The sequence below is a fragment of the Amblyomma maculatum genome, chromosome 3 (genome assembly GCF_055883805.1).
Source record: "Amblyomma maculatum isolate TAMU_Amacu chromosome 3, ASM5588380v1, whole genome shotgun sequence".
Lineage (NCBI taxonomy): Eukaryota > Metazoa > Arthropoda > Arachnida > Ixodida > Ixodidae > Amblyomma > Amblyomma maculatum.
In genome coordinates, this window is record NC_139346.1 from 201,991,586 (window position 1) to 202,011,385 (window position 19,800).

A 19,800-nucleotide genomic window follows, 5' to 3' on the forward strand; every position below is an offset into this window, starting at 1 on the left:
ACAGATAAATATCATGTCTTGACACCTGCGGCGACTGATAACTACTTCTTTGTGCGGCTATAACTGAGATATTACATTAAAGACGATGACGATGAGACGTGCATGAGCTGTGCAATGGGATCCAGGCTTTGTGAGAAGTGCCTGCTTAAATCATCCTGCGATATATTAAGAGAGTTTGGTGCGCACCTGCTTCTGTGCTGACGGATTTAACGCGTGAAGTAAATTGTCTGTATGGCTACATATATTCTATTCGTAGAATAACCTTTACAGAGACTCTTGTAACATTCGTCCTGTCCTGGAGCTTTCATTTCTCTAAACACAGTATAGCAGACAAAATCGATGGCGAAGTTATATCAGTGCTCGCAAAAACTTTTGTCATAACCGAATAAGTCGCGTCATTTCCGGTTTTGTTTATTTGTGTATGCTGGCTTAACCGGCGGCTTCAACCACAGAAGATGATGCCTAAAAACTGACTGATAATTGTCATGGCTCCAGCTCATGGGGACAAGTACAGAGAACAAAAAAATTATGGACAGCGACACATAACGCGCTTCTCATTCTCGTTCGAAATCTGGCAAATCAGGGTCTAGAGAGTGACGTCATGGTCACCCTCACCAGTGACGTTGCGAGCGCAGTAAGTGCAAGAGGCCTTGTAGGATGCGCTTGTCTTGGGAAGTGCATCTGAGCACCTTTGACTTTGCAACGAAAAATAATTTAGGTTCCAGACCTCCTTGTTGACATCTCACTAAAGGTGCGTATAAAATCGTCTTTGGGCGTTGTAGCCTGCAGGAGTGTGTGTGTGTAGGAGGGAGGGAGGGGTAGAGGGGTGTTGTTTTGGCGTCTGAACACCCCCATAATTGCACTACAGTAGAAAAATGAATAATATATTGTTTGTTTGAGCACAGGCTGTCTTTATTTACGCCTATTTAGCACTCTCCAAAAACTACTTCCGGCTACGCCAGTGAATTTAGGATCCTTTCAAAAGAAAACTAGTAAATTTTCTGTGGACTCATGAGTATAGGCTTCCAAAGCACCGTCGAGCGGCGCTGCTGCTCCTGACAGGGAGCGCCATCTCTGACAGAAAAATAGAAACTGGGGATAAACGCGGCGGCACGGCGGCACCAACTAGGCTTCCCGTCCAAGTTTTCTCCTTTCGCTCGCTCGCTTCCGCGCGCGTGCAGACGTCTCGCGCTGCTTTTGTCGCGCGGACAGAAAAGCACGCACTGGACGCCGCCGGCTCAGCTCGATCGCTGCCTTCACGGCGTGCGCCGCGAGCTTTCTCTCGCATGAGCACGCGCCTTGACGCGCCCCCGCAGGCGCACCGCGACATGCCACCTGCATTCCGGTTTTATTGGGCAACCTGACGCGTATTGTCATGAAGGATACTTAATTATAGGCGGGAAACTTTTTATTCACGTCTGCACTGTAGAGCAGACAACAGACGGAGATGAGTAAATATTGATTGTGATTGCGTCCTACGTTAGCAAAAAACGTAGGAAGTGCATCTCGAGGTAAGTCCGCTATGTAATTATATTGTCGTATATAATATGTTTAAAAACTGCTTAAGTATCATCAGTACTGTGAAATAAAGTGGCCCGCTTGCTGACCATCGTTTTGGCCTGTCGCATGCGATCTATATACGGATTTCTTATTTTATTATTACGACGTTGCCAAAGGAAATCTTGCAGTAGAAGAATAAGTATGTAGTCCGAAGAAGGTGTTTCTTCAAAGACAAGAACGCTAGCAATCTCATAAGCACATGCGTGCTCCGTGCGCTGCACGCGACATAACCGGCTCGCTGGCTAGGGAGGCAGGTGAAATCCAAGGTTGTACTACATAGTGTTTTATTTCGGTTCTTATTAAATGATTGTGCTTCATTTATAATATTTGGTTTGCACTCACGAACCCTGTGACGCGAATGGGGTGCTCCGTGCGAGTAGTGTCAGTCGAGCCATAGCTAGGATCACTTTTGTACTGCACTTCCGACATATCTTCGTTAATAATAATAATAATAATAATAATAATAATAATAATAATAATAATAATAATAATAATAATAATAATAATAATAATAATAATAATAATAATAATAATAATAATAATAATATAATAAAATTGGTTCACTTATTGGCCAATTTGCGAAAATCTGTAAAAGCGTCTCAGCAAGGCATGTTTTCCAACACCATCCCCACCCCCGAAAAAAAAAAAAGGCCTCGTTCCTAGATATTTTCTTGGTCAATCTAAAAATGAAAAGGCAGCTGTGGACACTTAGAGCACATTCACACATCAGTCTCGATCGCGGACGTCGCATCAGTTGATTTGGTTGCTTTCAGAGCACCCACAAAGCAGGAAGAGAGCACAGAAAATCGCCGAAACTAGACACGCGGGGAGCGAAGAGAATCTTCCACCCTCTTCACTTTTTATGCATGGTGTTAAACCACTGTACTTTTTTGATGCCTCTCCAAGCCGTCTTTGTCAACTGTCAACATTTCTGAGTTTACAAAGAAAGGGGAAATTTGCTCTTTTCGTTTCCACAAAGAACGCGAGACTTCCAGAACGCTGTCATGCGGTTGGAAAACAGGTCTCGCGGACACGCTTCCAAAGAAAACTGCGAATTTACACGTGAGCCTCGTCTTTTGGTGCTTCGCCTACTATTGTGGCTTCCCATGACAAAATGCTACTTAGTACACCCGTTTCACATCAGCGGAAGCGTTTTGTATAGCCAAATAACCACCAGGCGCGACGCGATCGCCGTGCGTGCAAAGGAAGCTAGCGGAGCGTCTGCTCCGGTGAAGCCCCATCGTTTCACATTTCGCCACCACGCCAGGAATGCGGCGCTGCCGTCGCGCGGCGAAACTTGAGCTTGGGCTCCCTATAAGGTGCAAAATGATCAACGCTTGAAATTGACTTGAAATTGAAATTGACTAAAATACAGAAGAGGAGAGTCCGTGTAACACGCATATGACGTAATATGGAAGTACGCCGGTACATCCTTGTTGCTTGTTAAGGGCCTGATACTGCGACCCTCATCTTCTTAGTATGAATTTTTATTTCATATCTCGATGTTGCGACTTCTTTTTGTCATCAGTATGTAAACTTTTGAACTTCGCAGCCGCGGTATTTTCGTTTCAGGTTTTCTCTTTTCTTTTTCGCTAAACTTGGGAATTCCCAGGGAAATGCCTAGGCACTATAGCAATGCCAAGCTGCGCGGATTTGACATCGTTATTTCTGCCCCGCCCAAAGTTCGAAGCTCATCCTCTAGGAAAGCGAAATTTGTTGACAGGAAATCGAAAAGCAGCGCTTGACGTGGGAAACCCACCGAGTTGGTCCGATTTAGTCGGGCGCTATCGAGCTCCCGAGAGCGCGGCCGAGTCGGAGGCCTTCTCTCTGGTCCAACAGTCCCCACCAATCTGCACCGGCTGTTTAACACCGGCATCGGCACGTGAAAGTCGCGCGTTACCCGCGATTCACTTTATTTTGCTCGTTTCGAGCGGGGCCAGCCCTAGGTAGAAAGGTGGACTGCCGTCATCAGCCCCTTCCTCGTGATGTAGCTTGGTCGTTGCAACTTGCCACACGCGTGATGCATATATGCTCTTGTTCCCACCGCGCGCGCTACAAAGATGAGCATTTGGCCGCTTTGGCGGCAGGCAATGCAAGAGGAGGAAAGGGGAGGGATAGTCCTCTTCGCTCAGCGGCCGGAAACCGAAACCTGTTCCCAGCGGGACGCTCGGGTATCCTTCGCCGCTGTCGAGCTGCAGTCCGAGCGCATGCTGCCGCCGCCGCCGCCGCCGCTGTTTTTTCTACCTTCCTCCTTTCGCGCGAGCGCTTTCCCCCCTCCTCTTCCGCGAGAAGTTTGAGAGAAGCAGCGCGCTTCTCTCTGTTGGCTGGGGCAGTAGCATCAGTCGGCTGCCTGCACGGCTTGCCTGCCTGCCTGCTTCGAGGGCTGCTTGGTTGGCTGCCGTCGCCGACGGAGCAGCGCGAGATATGACGGCAGCGGGCCCCCCTTCACGTGCGTTTCTTCGCCGGCGGCTTCCTAGGTCGAGACGCGTGCATTGTATTATTCCCCGGCGCTGCTGCGGCAAGGAATGTGCCGTCAGTGTAATGGGACGGTAGATGGTGATCTTACGGTCGATGACGTTGCCTGTGTCGTCGTTCACTGACGTTTCTTCTCTGAAACTGTTTACGCTGACAGCACTTGACTCAGTTGAGTGACATCGCAGTGATCGTTTATAATCGAGTTCCCAACCCAGCTCTAATTTTGTGTGTTTGTACAAACGAAGTGAATGTTCATTTCCCATCCGCTGGATATGTGATTACTTTGGATTGTGTCCCGGATTTCGTGGACGGTCGCAAGACCTCTTGATATCTGTACTGCCGTGTGAAAGGAATACCTAGCTCTGCCGTGCGCGTGCTTATTTTGTGTGTGTGTGTGAAAGTGCCGATCAGTGAGGTGTGCCGGTAAGCTGGCGTCACGCCGAGTCTACCGTTCCGCGATGAGTTACGAAGTGGATGATGACTCGTCCTCCGAGTGCGAGGCGGCTCCTGTGTACTTCGGCCAGGAGCCGGATGAATACGATGAGCAGCCCAATTTCGTCGTCGTTTCCACCATGGTGAGTCCACGCACCATTCTGACTGCGATGATAGAAATACAGGGTGTTCCGATTTAGGGTGAACAGGTGGTCGCTCTCTTTAAAGCCTAATTGCTGTTGACATAGAGGTGTGTCGAATCAAAGTGACCCAGGAAGACCTGTGGCTTCGAATGTTCTGTCGTTTAGTTTCGATGCGCAGTCGGGTAGAGTGCAATGACGCTCTGACGATAACGGTCACGTGCTCGTGTGTTCACCATAAGAATGCACGACCTTGTATGTAAAGGTGTTTGCACGTCGTTCCAGACGGTCTGAACGCGGACCTACTACTATGCCCGAGAAAGGACTTGCAGAGTTTGGTGCCTGACGAGAGACATCACGAAAATTCTTCTTAACGCGCATAATTGTCATCGATGTTCTCCACGCACAAATTACTCTTATCGTCTAAAGCTTTCGAAACACTGACATACTGACATCACGGTTTTGTTTGTGCATAGGGCGTTATATACAGAACTTCAAATTAAGGTCACAATGTGATTTAGTATGTGTCCTTTAGCGCTGAAATGAACGAACGAGTAAGAAGGCAACTTCATATTGTGCAAACAGCGCTGGTCAAATTGAGAGCTTGTCTGCGCTCAAGACGTGCTCATCCTCTTTCGGATGGCAAGGCAGTTCACTTAAACAAAAATGCGTTCATGTGTTCATGATGTTATAGGACAGCGGCAAGCGCACAGTGCCATTTTTTTTTGTGTGTGTGTATGTTCTCGTGAATATTCACTGTAATGGCTAAGCTCTCAGTGGGTCGACTGCCTTTAAAATGGGTGGTTCTCTGCTGGACTGTCGCGCTCGAAATGTATTTTGCTCAGTTGTCACACTCCGGATTCCGAGTCGAGTTGAGCTACGAGGGTGCCAGCAGCTATTGCATTAACGTAGAAACCAGCAATGGCTGCGGACACCGTTGTGTGTCCTTCACTGGCGCCTCTGACTAGGGTGCCTCTATGCCTTTCGCCTACCTCTGACGAAGCTAGCGCGACCACTGCCAGCTTGATGATAGGGGTCGGAAACCAGATTCTGGCTGTTCTGACTGTCGGCACTGATATCTTTGACAAGAGAACAGCGGTCTCTACACGTATATGTCTTCGTGTCGCAAAATGACGCAATGTCTTTAACATGAGTGGAGCTGCCAGAGGAGCCATTAGCCTGACTGTCAATGCACGGTTTTCTGACAGTGGTCGGGTTCGATCTTTTGTATCATACGTGGGATATGACTCCCGAGATCAGTGTCGATAGCATCGGACTTAGGGATATTCGACAGCCCATGTAACACACTCTATTTACCATTCTTTTTGACAGTTGTAACTGTCAAGGGGATCCCCTGGGGGTCCCCTTTTGGGAACGGAAAAGTGCGCAGTGCTTGTACAAGCTCGCGTGGACTAACAGAAAACGCATTACATACGCTTTAGATTTTTGTCAGAGGGGTGGGGAAGTGGAGACAGACCCATGTGAGCAAAGTGCAGAACGAGCCCACAAGGGTGGCTCCCATTCAGTCATTACGCAACTCGGAACGGAGGCCGTGCAGCTTCGCTCATAATGAATGCAGAATTAATGAACATGGAGCAGCTGATAGGAAACGATTAAAGATACGTGCATGAGGTGTTAGTGTCACGAAATTGAATGCGATTATATTAGATGCTGCACGGCTCATTTCCGCGTTCGTACTGTTTGTGCTGAGGAAGCACTCGACCGCTGCAAGCCGAGGGCTTCTTTGCGGCGAGCGGGAGGAGAAGGTCGTATGGACCAGTTCACTTATCAGCTGATTGCAGGATAACTAATCTACAGTGGTGCTTTAGGCGGGCACTCAGTGTGCGTTTAACGCGCGCTGTAGTTTAATAAGTACCGCTGAACAGAAGTTTCTCCGCATATCCCCTGCAGTTGGGAAGGCAGGGTGTTAGGAAAGCTTCGACGGGGGAGCCGCGATGTGTCAGTCGAACTTGAGATCGAGAGAGGCGTTGATGTCACATGTGCACATAAATCGCTCCTGTTATTATCATTTTTCCTTTTCATCGCACTTACAGCTAATCAGCTCGTGCAAGTTTGTTCTCTCTTACAATCACACTGATTGCGACTTCTTTTCTCAAGGACGACTGCACGTCGTGTGAATGGTTGAAGACTTTGCCTTTTCAATTTTGGCGCGCCAACTCCTCTGGTCAATTTGAAATCATCAGCGCAAATGTAATACTTTGTTTCTGTAAAATTTCTTGAAAAGCGGTTTGAACTTTCTCAAGAATCAGTCCTGCCGTATGTCGATGTCACTCCCAGCACCGGCTGCGCCGGAGTTTACGCGCTGAAAAAGAGACTGAGTTTAGGGCAGCTCCCGACGTACGCAGATTGCCTATGCGCAGCCCCACACCGCTTGCGGAGCTCACAGAATGAATGACAGCAGTTGGAGGGCGTGACGCATTGTTTCATGGATCTGATAACCGTGTGCCGACTGTGGCGTCGCGGAAGGTCGCCCGATAAGGTTGCCCTTTCCCCATTTGCCTCATATTCGGAGCCATCTGAGTGAAAGATAGAATCGAATACAGTTGACAGCCAGCGATAAAACCGAGCTGCGTTTTGGAGTAATCTTGAAGCAGAGGTAGGTAAAAGCGTTCTATGTAAGCACCTGTAGAAGTGCAGAAACGATTATTGTGGCACTGATCAATTAGGCAGCGTTTGAAATAGCTGCTTCGATCGATTAAGCGGCAAGTTTGGCTAGTTGATGACTCAAATAGGAAAGCGTAATTTCTGGCATGGACAAGCATGAACATGGAATAAGAACCGACAGGACAAACGCTATACGTACCAGCTGCCTTTACTGCAAAAAAGAGAGAGGAAAAAGAAAGTACACGTTTAAGTTGATATATTTGTTGGCGCTAGCCATTATGCCTTCCTACGCTTAGTTCCAAATATCCTCGTACTATACCGAGATACTAAAGAGGTAACGCTTCAGCTGTTGATGGAACAGGACATTTTTTGTTTTGTTTTTCTTCACGAAGCGCTGCTTATCACTACTGATGGAAACCTTTGCAATTCCGAGTTACTGATCGTTTCCAGGGAGATGTGTATAGATACCGCGCTGCAATCCATTCGAAGCGGGAAAACGCTATACTGCGAGCTTTTTCGTAACCCTTTCGGCACTCTATTATCGCGAAAAATTCCTTCCATATCAGCCATTCGCACGACCGTTTTCGACCGCATGTATGCATTCTGCTATTACCGATCTCTGAAGGCACATGAACGACAGAGTTGTGTTGACGTACAATGTCCCGCATACTTGCGCGCTGAGTCTGAGAGCTGTTTGAACTTGTCAACATTAAATGCGTATACAGGCGGCGCTGAGCATCATAAAGAAAGTAGCATTGTATGCCGTGCGTTGGTTTAATTAACGTCCCGTAGCGATTCGTGGGCTATGACGGACGCCGTAGTGCGAGGTTCCCGATCAATGGACCATGCATATTTTCTTCTTCTTTTTTTCGACATGCGCTGACATCACACAGCACACGGACATTTTTTATTCTTCGCCTCCATTGAAATACGGCTGCTCCGGTCGGGATTCGATCCGGCGACCTTAGGGTCAGCAGATAAACGCCATAGCTACTGAACCTCCTCGATTTGAGATAAGCTAGTAGCGTACCGTTTGTAGTGTAATTTCAGTGCTGAAGCTCATTAAAGCTCATGCAACACAATCCACAGAAACAAAACTGAAGTTTACATTACAACGATTTACGCGTTCTGCGTGCTGCTCTGTAGCTCTATGGTCCTAGTCAGGCTAGCTTCGCTCGCCGTTTGCTTGATCTTCACGGAGAGGTTCCTTTGTCATGAAAACAAAATAACGTTAAGACCAAATTCATGGTACGTCAGTGCGCTGCTCAAACATGGGTCTTACACAAGTAAGTTCTGTAAAGCGCTCCGGAAGCAGCGCAATTACTCTCTCGAAATCGCCGTTGTCACCCGGACAAAATGCAACAAAAAAAGCTTCGCAACTAGGTCTACAAGTCGTTGTGCTTTCTGTTTGTATTTCTCTGTCCTCATCTATGCGCGCAACCGGCTTGAACGACCACTAAAAGCAGTGATGTCACTTGAACTTCCGTGCTGTTTACTCTCTCTCTCTCTATATATATATATATATATATATATATATATATATATATATATATATATATATATATATATTTTTTTTTAAGGTTTAAGTGCATATTAGTCTAGACGTGGGTGCAAAAATTTCTCCCCCCCCCCCCGCCCTCCCGCCTTTTTTTTTTTTTTTTTTTTTTAGAGGAGATGAAAGGCCTAAAGTTAAAGGACTATAGACACCAAATTTTGGTGGAATTTTTCTTCTTGTTAATGATGCGTAAGTCATTACCGTATATCGATGCGCATGCAGTTTTCGCCTACAACCGCTAAATAATTTATAATTAAATTTTCTTTTCTCGCCAGTTTAGGTTTCGATATCTGAGAGATGGCTGTGACGTCACAATCATGTCTTGATGCACGGCATGAAAAAACAGCGACATAATCTTTCATTCTTCACTTGTAATGATTCCTGTTCTTGAGGCAGGCTGGCTTTATCATTGTAGTGAATTCAAATGGCACAGCAATGATTATATCGCTGTATTTTCATCCCTCGCGTGACCTAGACTTGAATGTGACGTCACAGGCTCGGCTGTTGAAACTGAAACAGGTGAGAAACGAAATTCTATTATAAATTGTTCAGCAGTCGTAGGCGAATGTGACGGAGTGATCCGTGTACAGTATAATGTCCTAAGCATCATTACAAATGATAAAACATGAACCTTAAAATTAGGTGTCGATATAGTCCTTTAAGATTCCGGGCTTCTGCGTTGGAGGAACGGGCATCGGACATCGCACACCCTGAAGCCTGGCTTCTACTGGTTCTTTCAAATTTTTGGCAGGGCATTTCTTGTGGACGTCGTCAGAAATGAGGGAACGGCGGTTCTGCCGACAACGAAGGGCCGAGGCCTCGCAAGGTCGCATTCGGACAGCGGAGCTGGCTCAGACTCCTTGATTGGGAGTGAAGCCAGTTCTTCGTGCAAAATCCTGAGAGCAAATCTCTTTTTGGGCCTGAAAATAAGAACTGTACCGGCAGCAGGGGTCGTCGGAATGGAACAGGGCCTGGCGCATTTTTCGAGGTCCGTTTTATGGGCCTCTTGAACCGCGTTTTCGAACGGTTTTCAGTACAGCTTCGCGATTTGGGGAGTCAACCCAACGGCTGAAGTGAGATGTTTCTGCAGCAGAAAAAAAAAAGCAGACGACGATGGTGCTGCTCTGACAAGTCCAACTAGTGTTTGTCAGCTAGTTCATCTATACCTTTCAACGAAGGTCACCTATTTCTCTTTCTTTCGATTTTATTTTAAACATTCATAGCTCGTCGTCTTCGTCTTGCATTCCTTTGTGCGCTTTTCATTTTTAAGCACTCTTAAGCGGCCACAGTATAGGAACTGCCGCGAATAACTGGACTGCGACAAGGCGCTTGTTCGCGTGTGCATACTTATTGCGTACACATTTTGCAAATACCCAGCCCCTCATGCATTTCACCCCTCCTCGTTGTCTCGTTTTGTCTCCCCCTGTTCCCTCCACCGCCGACTGTTGTCGAGGTGCCAGTCGTGGCACCTGCCTCTCTCCAGGTTGAAACCTCAACAATCCTGAGCCAAGCAATTATGAGGCTGGCAGCCTTTCTCTTTCATCACCAGCAGCGCTAAACGAAACCCCCTCAACTCTATCTTCGGTACTCCCACGTTTTGTGAAGTTGCTGTTGCTCTCCCACTCCGAAGACGAAGACGCGCTAACGGACCAAGGGCGCCAAGTTCAGGACAATGGTGGCGGCCGCTTCCCTTGCTTTCGCTCCTTTCTTTAGAAACAACCCAATCAATAGCAGCCAGGATAAGGCTACATTCAAACAGAACGAGGATAAGCAAGGGGGGGGGGGGGGGGGGTGAAGGGAGGGTTTGTTCGCGAAGGCATGCAGTACGGGCCTCGTTTTGTCGATGTGGCGGACGCCACGGCCGAAGGACGTGACAAAGTAATCGAGCCGCACGCTGCAGCCCCCCTCCTCCTCCTCCTCCTGCGGGCCTGGACGGTGGCGAGCGAAACTTGTTTTTCTCTCGCGAAGAGCCCCGCCGTTTCCTGGAAACACTTGGTGCTACGCGAACAGGTCTCTCACAGCATGCTTTCGTCTGGACGCTGCAGGTGCTGCAGGTGGCCTTTTTCCTCCCGTTTCATCTTCCCTGTGACTTCTCCTTACCCCTCGTCACACCGTCACACACTTATACGTGTATAGACCCTTTACAGCGTGAGCGCATGGGCGCTGCCATATTTGATCATGTGACCCTTCCGCCATTGCCGGCCTTTGGGCCCTCTGGTTTGACGGCTTCCGGCGCGTAGGTAATCGGCTGCACGGAACGGCGCACCCGCTATCGCTGGGGACAACGGGCTTATAGATAGCCAAAAAACTTCATGTGAATGCTCATAGTGTTTGTAGGTGCTAAAAAATATTTAATTTAACCACGTAGTTCATTTATTGCGCCCTCCTAACTCTCTGCATTGGCTAGAACGTGTCGGCAAACCCGCCAGCCGTCTGCTTGTTTTTTTTTTATCCCTTTCTAGCGTTCGTTGTGGGAAACACGGTTTTCTGTAAAACTGAATAGATTGCAAACTGATTATTCCCTCAAACGTATTTTCTTTAAATTTTCTTGCGCAAAATGCGAACGCAAGTTCAGACCGTGCTGGCTGAGACGAATTATGAATATTCACCATTTAGCATTGTACACAATACTTACTGCTCAATATGGACGCGCATGTAATCCCCGACAATTTATAGCATATAATTTGTCTCCTGTAAACGTCCTGGTTTCAGAAGACAATTACGCTGCTCGAAGGCCGCATCAGGTGCTCAGCGGCGTTCACCTGCGCTCGGGCGCAAATGACTGTAAACTGCACCGGAATTCAGAACCCACAGTAGGTAGTCCCAGCAAGCAGGGATATAAAAAATCTTATCATGGTAAATTTCATCATGACCCGTGCATTATCTTCATAAAATCAGCAGTTATTACATGTATTGCAGTAGTGCTTATCTAATTAAAGTTTGGTTTGGTTTTTAGGGTTTAACGTCCTCTCAAGTGACTCAGGCTATGGGTCGAGGACTCCGGAAATTGCCACCCCCTAGGGTTATTTAACGTGTGCTGACATTTCACAGCAAATGGGCGCCTGGCTTTTCGCCTCCATCTAAAAACAGCCGCCGAGGCCGGGATTCGATCCGGCATCCTTGGTAACAGTGCATACTTAAAGTAAGCAGATTCACTGACAGTTTTCCTACCCCGTGGGGTTCTTTATCGTGCACTGACATTGCACAACACGCGGGCGTCTGGCTTTTCGCCTCCATCGAAAAGCAGCCGCCAAGCTAGGCCAGGATTCGATAACGCATTCTTGGGAACAGTACTATAATTAAAGTAAGCAGATTCACTGACATACCCATACTGACTTTGCCTCTCTGCACAATCAATTCTTATAAATGCGTAGAATTAATAGCCACGTCAAGGTACTTACTAAAGCCCTGCGAAAATAACGTGGCAGCAGTGCATAGACGCATTATACAACTCCTCAGAAAACGCCAGGGTCGTTTTTGCATTCTCATGGCTACTGCCGGTGCTAAAATGAGCTGGTATGAGAGGTATAGCCTTTTTATACAGCTCACAGGCGCTTTCTTGTCCCAGAAAGAAACATGAACTTGTGATACATCTCCGAGAGGCCATTATGTGCACATTGTGTAGAAAACACAGTCTGTTCTTCCGCAGTAAACAACAGGGTCATTAGCTCTACTTCCTCGCACAATACTTATACAATAAAGATGACATCTGCATCAAAGCAGCAGTGTTTAAAAGTCTGCCGGCATTCTTACACAAGGCGCACAGCGCAGCATCCCGCACTGCGCGTCGGTGCGTTCTGAAGGCCAGCAATGACGGCCGTGCTAGTGGTGCCACCTGCTAGGGATGAGTGGAACTACTCTCTGTAAACGGTCTATAATTGCTGGCATCTTGGTTTTCATTTTTTTTTCTTTTTTTTTTTTTTTTTTTTTTTTTTTATGGACGGCTGTGTTTCGCCACGGCCGTATAAATAGCCTCGTGGAGATTGCAAACTGCCCCACATATCGAGCTTGCCCGTTCTCCCGCCCAAATCTTGCTCGATTAGTTTGCGTTCAAAACGGACGTATGCTTTCATTAACTGCAAATTAACCACTCTTGAGATGCTCAGCAATGACCGTTCCAACGCTTTCTCCCAATCGGCGCTGTTATTTGAGGAGCAAAAAAAAAAAAAAAAAAGAAGAAAAATCGTGTGTTCGGTGCAAACACGCTCAGGCTTTGCCTCATTTCAAGTGTGCCACTCTTCTGGAACAAATAGTCTTCGGGTTCATCTCAGTATGACGCATGTACCTAGGCAAATTTAAGGTAAGGGGATACTGTTTTGTTAAAGAAAAAAAGAAGACTGTTATACCATATTAAAACCTTCTGACAGAACATTTTTATTTTCGCTCACGAAGGATATATATTATGTATATGCGTTATCAAGAATTCCTTCTTTTTAAATTAATTTTGGGGTGACGTCGAGCAGAAAGGTGCGTGGCTTCATAGTTTTTATTTATATTTCCGTGTTGTTGCTTTTTTAAATAAACAAATTTTTCGATTGCCGATTTTATTTTGGTGATACATTCCTCTAACTTTCAGGTAATAACTAACACTTTGGTGCTTGTCTTTTCAAAAAAGCCTCTTTCAATATATTCTGTGTCCGTGTGGGCCGGAATGGTGGGAGTTTTCAACGGCTTTATTTGCATTTTTCTCAAAACGGCATTTAAGGAAATTTATTAACATTTTTTGGGGGAACTATAAAGCGCAATAAAACAATTTTTTGTGCATTTCCACCAGTGCCTTTTACATGAGCACAACTAGAATCAACAGCCTAGCGAAGTTTGTATTTTTACCACTAAATGATTTGGGGTCGTATTTTTTTGCACCAGTGTAAGAAAAATATAATAAATCAACTATTGAAGAGAATAATTCTACTCACGGATGTATAACATGACCGCTTACAAACTGTCAGAACTCTGCATTCAGTGAATTTTGGGAGAAAGGTATGCAGGTTCCACTGAATGAGATGATTGTTACCACGTGCATTTTTGTAACCGCAAGCTTTATTATTATTATTAGCATTACGAATGCTACACCGCCGCTCTTTGAAAGCTAGTTTCGAAGTCTCACTCCACTTCACTAATGCTACGAGTGATTTTTCTCAAATTTTATCTGTTGTTGGCCAGACCCGATTGAAACATATAGTGGCTTCGTTTTCATTCATGATGATTTTTTTTTTTGTCTACAGTTATTGATAAGCTATACGCTGTTTGTATGAAGACATGAAAGCACTCTTTTGGGATGCCTCAAGTCCCACTGACATCGACGTTTCACGTCTTATATTCAAAACATATGCACAAATGCTAATGCTCCGTAAAAATGCCTGGTTGCAAGAAAATGGCCCGTTGTGTCGACTAGTAGACAAGCCCCAAGTGTTTAAAATTAACGTGGCAGGGCAAAAGCTCGTCCTACGACATTTTACACTTTGCGTTCCTTGTCTCCTCACACCTGTCTTCTACGAGCATACTCCTGGATTCTAAGCTTAGTATCCATCTTCCTTCAGCAAAAGTAAGAAACTATGCGAAGTTTCTGACTCCATTCTCTTTACCGAGAAAGCATTAGAGACGTGTTATCTCTTACCTGTAGACGTACTTTGCCTGCTATTGTTAGCATCGCATTTAGACCTGAAATTTGCGCCAAATTAAGCAGTATGTTATAAATTATTACTGGTTCGAGCTAAGTTTTCTTCAGAATGAAAATTCCCACTTACCTGAGTTCAAACCTGTGCCGCAGAGCCTTCTCTAATACAAAATCGAAAGTGTGCAGATGAAATAAAATCAAACCAGAGCTCCTCGTTTTCATGGAATTAGCGACTACTCTCCAAATACGAGGAGAATCGCACTTTTTTTTTTTTTTTTTTTTTGTAAGTAAATTTTTCTTTTGACAAGTGATCCATTTTGCTCAATACCAACTGGCATCGAAAAGTAAACATAGATTTGGCTTTGAATGTTTATCCCGTACTTGCAAAGCACGCGCCAGAAATGAGGGAGGGCGGTAGGGGCGTTGTCCCCGCTTGATACAAACGCGTGTACCGCTGCCACTCCAACCGGTCTTTACTGCGTCGCTTGCACTGCCAGTTTGCCGCGAAAAATATACGTTCGTGCTGAGGCCGCCGTCTTTCGGGAGACCAATCAACTATACCCTCTCTGCCCCGCTTTCCTATTGGCATGTTGCGTGCCGCCTTGGTGTCGCCGAATCCACTGAGGCCCACCCAGATGAGAGGCCGTCGGGCGTTACTACGGCCCGAGAGGCAGGTACTACTTACTACTCGCAGGCGGGAACGCGCGCTCGCGAAAGCGATGAGTCATCCGACTAGCCGGGGAGGTCAGGTCGCGCGGCGGGCGCGTCATCTTCTGTTGCCGTCGGCGCGCCGCTCCGTTCTGCGCTCGTCTGGCGCTCGGCGCTTTTTCTCGGTCAACAGCAGCAGCCTCTAGCGTAGTACGTATACGTACGCTTACCCCACTCCTTCCCCGGCACCTCGCTCGATTCTTCGTCCTTTTCATTGCTCGAGCTGACGTGTGAGTTCTCTTCCTGCCGGCCTTCGCTGGCCGGTTTAGTTACGCTGGTTGCGAAAGCTATCGCTTCTTTCCTCGCCTCCCTCTCTACCTTCTTTTTCTTTCTGACCAGAAGGCAGGAAAGAAGTCGCTGCCGCACCAAAGGCGCATTTTTGTTGCGGCCGCTGTCTCCTGCCCAGGGTTCGATCCTCATCTCCTGCTGTGACCTCGTTTCTATGAAGCTGAAAAGTGGAAACGCCCTCGCATCGATATGTTGGCCAAGTTGACAGGGCTTTCCGAACTGAACCCTTACGGCCCGTTCGTCGCATTGGCTTCTGTCATGTGCCATCTTCGCGGTATTGTCATCTTCGATTGTGTTTATCGTTGACTCAGTGTAGGTCGCGTGCCAAAGGTCACATGCATGGCTGAAAGTGCAGATGGAGGTTGTTGCCCAATCTGAGTGCTTTCCGGGCCTCGTTTTTCGGTTCTGTCGAAATCCACGTGCTGTACACTACGGTTATCTATGCGGATAACATTGGAAGAGTTTGTTATTATTATTATTATTATTATTATTATTATTATTATTATTATTATTATTATTATTATTATTATTATTATTATTATTATTATTTTTTTTTTTCAATGGGCGTAGGAGGGGGTGTCTGAAACGAGTCAGGTCTACTGAGCCCTTTGTGAGCAAGTTGGGGCAAGACCGATTGACTGCAGTGTGCAGCTAGCTAGGTTAGTAACGTTCGTCGACTTCAAGTAGCCAGTGCCCTAGTCAACAAACAGAGGGGTTTTGAGAAGATGGTTTTGTTATTTTTCCATTTTTTTCCGCTCCAAGAAACGGCGCACATCAATAGCTGAAGAGGAATAATACGTCGCTGTGATGGAACGTGCGAAGGTTATAATACTGTTGCTCATACCTGCTGCACAGCGGAAGAACATAATCGGAAATGGTGGTGTTTTCGCATGGCGCAGCTGATGCGCATATTTTTCGTTATTAACGTTGCTCGGATTTTGTGTCTATGCTTAATTATGTGGCAGCTACCACAGTGCGGGTGGGAAGTATACAACAGCACGTCAAGCTAGCGGGCTAATGATACTTTATCGAGACACTACAACAAGAAGTTGAAACAAAGCCTCGAAAATTTGTCTGTGCCGGAGATAACTGTACCCTCTTGGTCAGTCATGCGGTTTATACCGCGCCTCCGATCTCTCAAAACGACTCGTGTAATCGATCGTGTTTTAGAAACAGGCGCAGAAATTCTCATTTGCAAGGACAACTGGGGCACTCGAACAATGCGTCAAATGCGGGTCAGTGCGCAGCGGCCACTCCCCAGCCTCTTCCACCGGTGTTCTGAATCTGTCTAAAGCTTGAAAGCCATTCCCGCGCAGTGTGTGGTGTCGTGACGCTGGGGCTACGTCGACCCGGCCTTCACTTGGTAGCGTGCAGAGACTCGGGGTTGAAGTAGGATTGAATCTTCGAAGTTGGTGAAATATGTACAAGCAGGTTTAATGGCACTTTGAGAAACTTATTTACAAGATTATTTACACGAAAAAGAAGGGTACATCAGCAAAATGGCAAGCGTTAAGAGTTCATAGCGAGAAGCGACTGGATGAGCCGTTTACCCAGGGCCCAGAGCGACATTTCGTGCTCTGCAGCGTCCTTAAAAACCCCCTATGTCCAGCCCCTCTCTGAAGATGCTGACCAACCAAATCCAGGGCACGCCCCTCAGGTATCGGCATCCAATCGAACACATCACTGCACTGATGGTCTGAAGCACTGACTGGTCCGGCATTCATTCGTTGGGCGTGATCACTTGTTGGCGGGAAAGCTTGGGAACGGCGAGGAGAGGAGGTACATTTCTATTCTTCAGCAAAGAAACCACAGGCTGGTTCTGGGGGTTTTACTTCTCAGAAACCCGAGTGCACGTGGCGCCGCATAGGGCTCCCAACATGGTCCCTTTTCGACATTTGCAAATCTTTCCTGCATTCCCGGGAAATCACTTAATGGCCGTATGAGTCATGCTCTTCTCTTGTCCTGCACGTCAGCGGACATGTCACTCTGTCGTCTCCTTTGGATAGGAGGCATTCATCACTGGAGGATAGCACTTCTCGACTGGAAGGGTGAACAAAAGAAAGCACTTCCTGCTATTTCCCGCAGGGGGACGTTTCTTTGTGTTTTTCCAGACGTTCTCTTGACAGGGCCAATTTGGCATTTGCAGGTTGTCCACAAAGCAAAACATGCTTACAAAACAGGATTCCTGGAAACAGGCTCACTTAGAGCCAATGGACCATCACCACATATTCACAAAACTTTTCCATGCCCACAGGCGAACAATAGAGCGCGCAAATGCGGATGCTTGGTCGTAACAGCCTCCTCCCCCGCCAGAAGAGACTCGGAGGGCAGCAGCCGCAGCTGCTGCATGAAGAGACGACTTAATGGCCTGCACGTGAACGCTTGAAGCTCGCTGTTGCATGTCGCGTTGTCTTGATTGTTGTAGGCCAAATTGCTTGAGCTATCTGAAACTCAACCACATGTCGAAGCAAGCACTCGGCTCCCGTCTGAAGAGACCAGGTCAAAAGAAAACTGCCATTGTTGTTCGAGAAAAGCCCACTCTCAAGACGTTCAGGACCCACGTATGCCTCGAAAACCAAACGTGCTGCTTTACATAGTCATCTATATTCAAGCGCACGAAAAAAAAAAAAAACCTGATTATCAATTTGGATACATGGTGAGGAACATCTCGGACCGCTTAGAAAGAGCGGCTAAGCGCGTCCGCATTCCCATTTAACTTCCCCTTTTTGTATCTTATTTCAAAATTGTACTGCTGTAAAATCAAGCTCCACCTAAGAAGGCGACTGTTCTTCGATGTCGCAGTTTGCAGCCAAGCCAGGGGACAATGGTCCGTCTCTACGGTGAATTTGGCCCCTCCAAGATAGCACTGCAATTTTTGAATGGCCCATACAATGCAAGCGCATTCCTTCTCTGACGCGCAATAAGCCCTCTCTCTAGAACTCAGTTTTCTGCTCAAGTAGAGCACGGGGTGCTCATTACCGTCGTCATCTCTCTGGCAGAGAACAGCACCTAACCCTCGATCACTGGCATCACACTGGACCGTGAATTCTCGGCCATAGTCTGGAGCTCGCAATACCGGACGGCTAATCAGCACAGCCTTCAGGTTTACGAAGGAGGCTTCCTTTTGTTCGTCCCAGACTACATTTGTCGGTTCTGTCTTGCGGAGAGCGTCGGTCAGAGGGCTAGCCAAAGCTGAATAGTTAGGGATGTAGTGATTGTAGTACCCAGTCAGACCCAGGAATGCTCGAATTTCCGTCTTCGTGCTCGGCCGCGGGTAGTCTGCTACCGCAGAAATCTTAATCTCGCTGGGTTTCCTGAAACCTTGACCTACATTGTGACCCAAGTAGTCCACGGTCGCCCTTGCCAGGCAACATTTCTCGGCCTTTACGGTTAGTCCAGCTTGACGCAAAAGGCTCAGTACAGCTCTTAGATGTACCATATGGTCCGCCCATGAGTCGGAAAAAACCGCAATGTCGTCTAAATAAGGCACCGCGAATGTTTCACACCCCTTTAAAACCCTATCCATGAGTCGGGAAAAACAAAATGGAGCATTTTTGAGCCCGAAACTCATCATTGTTGGCTGGTAGCTGCCCGTCGGAGTGACGAAAGCCGCGTATCTGCTGGCGCGTTCAGTGAGCGGTACTTGCCAGTATCCTCGAGTAAGGTCCAGCGTAGTCACATATGCCGCTCTACTGACCTGTTCTACTCTCTCCTCAATATTCGGAATAGGATACACTTGATCCCTGGTGAGAGAATTTAGCTTTCGGTAGTCTACCACAGGCCTAGGGTCTTTACCTGGAGCTTCTACTAAGATCATAGGCGAAGCATAATCGCTTTCCGAGGGTTTTATTACTCCCAATTCCAGCATGCGAGTTACTTCCCTATCCAGAATTTCTCTTTGCCTTGGAGAAAATCGGTAGCACCTTGATCGCACTGGCACGTCTGAAGTCAGCTCAATATCGTGCTCAGTCAAATCAGTTCTGCCTGGCCTGTCCACGAAGCAGGCCTCAAACTCTGTTATTATCTCGCCCAGATCGGACAGCTGGGATTTCTTTAGTTCTCCTCTCTGCTCCGTCTTTTTGAGAAGCTCCTGAGCGTTGCTTCCTTTTCCGCTGAGGCAAATCAAGTTGTCCCCCATCTCCTCGGGAAGGTTTAACGTTAGATTTACCACGGCTTCCCTCTGCACATAAGGCTTCATAAGATTGCAATGATAAATGCGCACTTCTTTACGCCTACCGGGAATTTTCACTGCGTAGTTAGTGTTAGAAAGCTTTGCAACGACTTCAGCCGGTCCTTCCCACTGTACTTCGAGCTTATTCTGCCTTGAACTTCTCAGCAACATCACCTGGTCCCCGATACAAAACGTCCTTTGACGGGCTGACTTATCATAGTACACCTTG

General features: G+C 47.0%; 1 protein-coding gene across 1 annotated transcript in view; it reads left to right on the forward strand.

Annotated features, from left to right (window-relative positions):
- Positions 1-3,898: 3,898 nt before the first annotated feature.
- The window catches only part of LOC146197448 (death-associated protein kinase dapk-1-like), a 154,679-nt gene continuing 138,777 nt past the window's right edge, over positions 3,899-19,800 (forward strand). The window contains exon 1 of the mRNA XM_084599273.1: positions 3,899-4,610. Coding sequence (XP_084455399.1) covers positions 4,494-4,610 — 117 coding nt within the window. The 5' untranslated portion in view covers positions 3,899-4,493. The remainder of the gene's footprint in view (positions 4,611-19,800) is intronic.